Source organism: Podarcis cretensis, assembly GCF_951804945.1.
Source record: "Podarcis cretensis genome assembly, chromosome: 10".
NCBI classification, from domain to species: Eukaryota; Metazoa; Chordata; class Lepidosauria; order Squamata; family Lacertidae; genus Podarcis; species Podarcis cretensis.
In genome coordinates, this window is record NC_137179.1 from 19,782,958 (window position 1) to 19,789,840 (window position 6,883).

Consider the following 6,883-nt stretch of genomic DNA (forward strand, 5'->3'; position numbering starts at 1 on the left):
TTCCCACGATCTTTGGGGGCTCTCTGTCATCCATCCGACTTTTCCCCTCTCCCCCCTGAGCCGATGGCAGTTCCCTGACAATATCTATGCATTTTGCTCAAGTAAAACACTTAGAATGTGAAGTGTGGGATCCTTCTTTCCCCCTGTGCACTCTGACCCTCCTACACAGCACAGTGGGATGCTATTTTTATAGGAAGGCAGCCTACAATCAATGCCCGCTTTCCTCCCTCCGTTCTCCGCTGGATTCTCCATTGTGGCAGCAAACAGCAGGTGGCAGCAGGGAGATTTGCGTGCAATGTTGTGGCCTCTTGTCTGCAATGATCCTGGATTAGTTTGTAACGGAGCTGAGGCTTGGAGGGAAATTAGATGTTGGTGCAGAATAAAGTGGTTCTGACAGACAGGAAAGATTATAGGCCATTTCAGTCCTACTGAGCATAAATGTAAAGAGGTACACACACACACACACACACACACACACACACACACACACCAATGGTAGAAACGCTAGGCTAAATGCTTTCTAGACCTCATCCAGGAAAAGGCATTTCAGCTGCCTTCTGATTTGGAAACAGAGGGCTTCTTCCTCTCTCCTGAAGGCACCACATCCCTGCCTCGTTCAATAACATCTCTGCATAACAATGCTGAGACAGTGGGAGCAGGTTCTTCCAATCCGTGGGGTGAGAAAGAGATTGCAGCTGCCTGCCCCATCGACTGGGCAAACCTTCACCTACTGTATAGGATGGCTAGGCTTCCATGCATGAGATTTAATTCATTAATTTGGAGGAATCTACACCCTCCTCTTCCAGTGCAGACACAGTGTTCAAAACAACCACGAGTCATCCATCAAAGGGAAAGCACCACAGGAAACCATTAAAAGCAAAGGCAGGCACATAAAAATAATTTAACTGGTCATTGCACCAAAATTCCGCTGATCTGGCATGTCAAATGCCTGCTTGGGGGAAAAGACCTGCCTTATTTAGGTGGTGGGAAAGGGTCCAGCAGACCTTCTGAGTTTGGGAGTCTCAAATCCACGCATGGCAAGCAAGAAGATCATGACCCATCCAGTTAGGACATCCCTGCAGACCATAGTTAGTGGCAGGAAAGCTGTGTTTTAAGGACTTGCTATTTTATCTGGATTGTTTTGGTTGGAATTGGTGGTACTATACTCTGCCCTGAGATCAGCCTGATGAATGCTGTTAGAAATGGATGGATGGATGGATGGATGGATGAAGACAATCCTTTAGATATCCTAGGTCCAAAACCTCCATAGCTATAAAGGTGATAATCAGCATCTTGAGTGGTGCTCCAGAAACAAACCAGAGACTGATGGAACAATGGTGTTATGTCCCCAAGGACAATCTACCCTGTGAAGTTTCCAGAGAATCTTTAAAGGCAGCCCCCATGTAAAGTACATTGCAGTAATCTGGTCTGGATGTAACTAAGGAATGCTTCACCATGGGCAAGTCTGATCTTCCTCAAAATGAGTGCAGCTGGTACTTGAAGGTGGGCAAAAGTATGTGCTACATGAGCACCAAGGAACAAAATTGGGTTTTTCAGGAGAGTGCTACCCCATACAAAGAAGGTAGAACTCCTGTTCTCAGATCGGTCCCTTTCCTAACTAGGATCACATTTGGATTAAGCTTCAATTAATACAGAGAGGGCTATCATACTTACTTAGGGTTGAGGCACATGCAGTCCACTGTTCCATGCCTTGTAGTTGTTTCCCATATTTTATGTGGCTAAATGACCACACAAGCTGGACTTCATGTTATTACCTTGGCACATGTAGGCCTTTCACAAACGTTGCACCTGAAATGTGGAGATCCTGTGAGCCCACACACAGGAACACTCAGTGGGTGTGTGCCCATAACTCTACTCTGCCTGCCGTGTGTGGGCTGTAGACTGGGGTAGCCAACACAATGCCCTCCATATGTTGCTGGACTACAGCTCCCATCATCCCTAGCCAGCATGGGCTATAGTCAGGGATTATGGGTGCAGCATTTGGAGGGCACCACTTTGGCTACACATGCTCTGTATCCCCGCCTTGTGTTCTGCCTCATCTTCTATGCTGCATCCCAATTATGTGACTTGCTCCTGCATCAAATCGAAGGTTCAACCTCTATGTTCTGTCACTGGCTTCAACCTAAGTTGGTTAGAGTAGGGCCTAAGCCCAATGGGCACTTCCAAAAATTGCACCTTTATTGATATTGGAGTGTCTGTGTTGCTTTATTTTTCAACTTTCTAATATGCACTAAAGTTGAGTTTTGATATTGACCACCATCGATTAACCAGATAGAGTATGGGGTAGGCAAATTGGTGCCTCCCCATATGCTGTGGGTTATAATCGTCTCCAGCCAGCATGGACAAAACATCCAAAGAGTACCATGTTTCCTACTCTAGCTCAAGAGTCTATAGCTTGGTAACATGGCACCCCGTGCAAGGTCGACATTTTACGCCCCCTCCAGCCCAAAGTCAGGTAAGCGAGGACCAGGCTTTGGGAAGCAGGCGTGAGGCTCTGGTAGGGTCCAAAACCCTTCTTCCTAAAGCTGGACAAGGTTAACTAGGCTTTGGGAAGGAGACAGGAAGGCAGTCGCTTGGCCCCTGCACTCTGTGCCAGCAAACCATTCGCTCTGCCCTAAATCCACCTCTGACTATAACAAGGTGTGGAATTTGTTAAATGGCCCAAGAGCACTGTAGTAGATTTAGTGTAGTGCAGGATGTGTAACACAAAGGAAGATGTATCCATTTCTGTCCCTTGTTCTTGCTAAGGTTGTTTGTATTGTCTTTGTTTTGGTAATCTTCGTCTGTCCTTTGGCCAGCGCTTCCAACTGATGACCCAGCCGACACAAGACACAGACGTTCAGCACAATGGACTGCGGCCAAATACTCCACCAAGTGGAAGTGTCTCTGAAGCTCCAGTGTAGGTGGAGAAGGAAACCTTACTGTGGCCTGCAGCTGCTCACTCTCTGCCCTTTGACCCACTTTGACGCTGCTCGTACTCTTTTTAGCACTTTTATATATTTTTACCCCACTTTTTTTCCATCGTGGAACCCAAGGCGCCATTCACATCTCTGCCATTGGTTTCAATCAGCAAAGAAAGAAAGAAAGAAAGAAAGAAAGAAAGAAAGAAAGAAAGAAAGAAAGAAAAGAAAAGAAAAGAAAAGAAAAGAAAAGAAAAGAAAAGAAAAGAAAAGAAAAGAAAAGAAAAGAAAAGAAAAGAAAAGAAAAGAGCCTTATTGGAAAAGCTGTTTTCTGCATCCTTTGAGTGATTTCATATCCCACATCCTCAAGGACAATGTGCAGGCATCACTTCGCCCCTTGGTGATTCCCTTTCTTATGTGACCTCCTGAGAGGAATCGCCTTCCTCTTCTCCACAGCTTTAATGTTGGCTCTCAAGGGACCCTGTTTGTGATGTTCTTAAAAGCTTTCTTCCTTAAATGCTCCCCCAGTTATTCTCCACTGGTCAACAATATGATCGTCCTTTCTGCGCTTCATGTTCTGACTCAGTCTCTCCATGCTTCAGGATTTGTTTGATGTTTCACCTCATGGACCCAACCACTGCTTCCCATCTCTATCCATTTTCCTTGTGTGCTCCTTGTGTGTGGAATGCTCAACCCAACATGTGATACAGACTGTGTGTATTTTTAAAATTAAACAACTTGCCATCTTTCTCTTCCAGGGCTTTTCCCACTTAAGTTTTCCCTTCTAACTTTTCTATTCCTTCCCTGTGGCCTTCTGTGTATGAATTCAGTACGGAATGCCTGCAAGCACCGGGTCTGTTAACTTTCACTTTGCTTCGTGTAGTGCCAAGGTTCTTAGGCACTTAAGGAACCGTGAGTGTGGATTGTTATTGCCACCATATAAAAACTGCCGATTTGCGACTACGAATTAAGCTCCCAGCTGTTTAGCATGAAGCACCTTTAACTTTGGCAGGTGGTGCTAAATTGGTATGAATTGCTCTTGCCGTGCAGCTGAATGGAATGCACGATGGTGCAGAGGATATGATTTGCCAGGATAGAGAGGTTAAGGGTCACCAACCTCTTTGAGCTAGTGGGCACATTTTGGATTTTGAGAAAGTGTCATGGGTTCCAGACAACAAAACGTCTGCTGTGGGAGGGTGGCATAACACAAAGTGGCTACTACATCCTGAAGAGCAGGAAAAGAGCCAAAAATACAAAATTGTGTGGGCACGCCTCCACCCCATCAATGCGGAGAAAGCAATCTTCATCAGTCACCACCACACTCTTTCACAGAAAGTTCTTTGCACCTCTTCTCTGTTCAGAACGGGAGGGGAAGGTGTCCAGTTTTCACATCCAGTGAAATGTGGGCATGTTCAAGATAGGAGAGGCTGAGCCAGTGCAAACAGAAACTAAACAGGAACAGCAAACAGTCTCTCGTGTGTTATGGATTTTTGAGGAGATTTCACTAAGAACTGGTGAGCACACTTGGTGCCATGTTGGTGACCCCTAAACTATTGCTTTGAGCTGAAGTGCCGTAGGAGATATTAACCTTTATAACAGGTTAATCTGTGGACCTCCAAATGTTGTCAGACTACAGTTCCCCTCATCCCTGACCACTGGCCATTCTTGCTCGGTTTGATGAGAATAGAGTCTAACCACATCTGGAGGGCTGCAGGGTATCCATTCCTGCTTTATACCTGGGCTGTCTACACCCACTAAACCCATGATGATTCCAGGCTTGTAACCAGTCACTTGTCTGCTCTCTTAAAGGTAAAGGTAAAGGGACCCCTGACCATTAGGTCCAGTTGTGGCCGACTCTGGGGTTGCGGCGCTCGTCTCGCTTTACTGGTCGAGGGAGCCGGCGTGCAGCTTCCGGGTCATGTGGCCAGCATGACTAAGCCGCTTCTGGAGAACCAGAGCAGCGCACGGAAACACTGTTTACCTTCCCGTTTACCTATTTATCTACTTGCACTTTGACGTGCTTTCGAACTGCTAGGTTGGCAGGAGCAGGGACCGAGCAACGGGAGCTCACCCCGTTGCAGGGATTCAAACTTCTGATCGGCAAGTCCTAGGCTCTGTGGTTTAACCCACAGCGCCACCCGCGTTGCCTGCTCTCTTATTGTGGTACAAATTGTAGCCCAGCAGAAGAGCCTTCGTATACAGTAAGTCTGCAAACTGCACACACTTAACTTGTGCACATTCAGTTTCAAATGTTTGGCACATATATATGTGATATATATGCTATAGATATAGATATAGATATAGATATAGATATAGATATATAGATATAGATGAAAGGGTGTGGGCTTTTGGGGGAAAAGACTCTGGCAATTCCACCCACCATTTCACCCAATGTGTTTTGAGTATACGCAATTTTGTCTTTAGACACAATCCCTGGAATGTAACCCCCAGGTAAGTTGAGAGTTTACTCTATTGGGAAGGAGCTTCTCCTTCTCCTTCTCCCAACCTCTCATTGTGCCACCAATGACTAGCATAGGTATTAAATCTTTTAAAAACATTACTACATATTAATTCCACCCTTCTTCCAAGGAGCTGAGGGCTGAATACATGTTCCATCTCCTCCCCATTTTATTCTCACAATTTCTCTGTGGAGCAGGCTGGGTCAGGGGTGGGCAAACTTTTTCAGTCCTAATGTCTCATTTCCTTCCAGAAGCACTTGTCAGTTGTGGGTTGACCCAGAGGCAAAAGGGAGGGGTGCCATTTTGAAACTTGCCCCAGGGGCCAAAATGCCTCCTGTGGGCACTCAGGGAGAGCATGGAACAGGTCTGTTGAGGGGTGTGGCCTGGTGAGAGGCTTGAAAGCCAGAGAGTGAGGCCTGGGGGGCACACATGGGTCCTGGGCCCGAGGTTACCCACCATGGCTAAAGCTGAGAGGTAGTGATTGGCCCAAGGCCACCCAGTAGCTTTATGGATGAGTGAGGGTTGAAACCCTCATCCATCAAAATCCAACACTTTAAGTAGAATGCTACACTGGCTCCATTTTGCAGGCATATTTTCAAGGTTGGATTAATCCATTCATTATTGTTCAAAAGTTTAGAATGTTAAATAATTCATAAAAAGCAATAATTGCAAAGTTTCTCTGCTCTGTCCTTAAGTGCCATTATTCACAATCTGTTCCTCAAAGAACATCTTTTCTTGTATCCCCTTACTGCCAGTTAAGTTGATCCTCAAATACCTTTGTTTTTAAAACATATTTTCCCCCATGATGTAAAGTTAGAACATCTGACATGAGGAGCAGGGCCTTTCCAACAGTAGCCCCAAAGCAGTTTGCCAGTGTCCATCTCTCGTGCACTTTAGGCAAGAAGGTCAAAGAGAGTCTGCTTAGTTTGCAAAGCATTTGGGCAACAGGGACATGTTGATATTGCAAACCAACTTTCAAAGGATTGGTTTTATTGATTGGCTTTCTTTTCTCCAGTGTTTTCGCTGAGTCGTTTAAACTGTTTTCGCTTTTGTGGTTGGTTTTGCATTTTTAATTGCTGTAAGCTGCCTAGAGCATGGGGAGATGTGTGCAATAAAACAGAATATTGTTCCCAGCATGGTGGGAGAGGCTTTATGTGTTGCTGGCAAAGCCATTATCTACTCTGGTACAGAAAAGATGGAGATGAGGCTGAACTCTTGTCTTCTGTAATCTGAGCATCGTTCCGGACTCTCCTGTGCAGAGTTGGAGGCTGAAGGGGAAACTGAAGAAGTGGAGGAAAATAAATGGAAGCCTGGAACAGTCACATCTCTCAAGAATCACACAGTGAGGCATAGAATGCAGTTCCCACACACACACTTCTGCTCCACAAACTCTGGACTTAAGTGATGGGGAAATGACCACCAGCTTTCTCCAAACAAGCCTCTCTGAACTCACAGGTTCAGCCAACTTCTGACATTTGAAAACTTCTGTCTGTCATGAATCTC

The 6,883-nt window shown here is 45.7% G+C and overlaps 1 protein-coding gene across 1 annotated transcript in view; it reads left to right on the forward strand.

Annotated features, from left to right (window-relative positions):
• The window catches only part of LOC307225031 (sodium- and chloride-dependent GABA transporter 1-like), a 53,616-nt gene extending 50,555 nt beyond the window's left edge, over positions 1–3,061 (forward strand). The window contains exon 15 of the mRNA XM_079992680.1: positions 2,820–3,061. Coding sequence (XP_079848806.1) covers positions 2,820–2,924 — 105 coding nt within the window. The 3' untranslated portion in view covers positions 2,925–3,061. The remainder of the gene's footprint in view (positions 1–2,819) is intronic.
• The last annotated feature ends 3,822 nt before the right edge of the window (positions 3,062–6,883 follow it).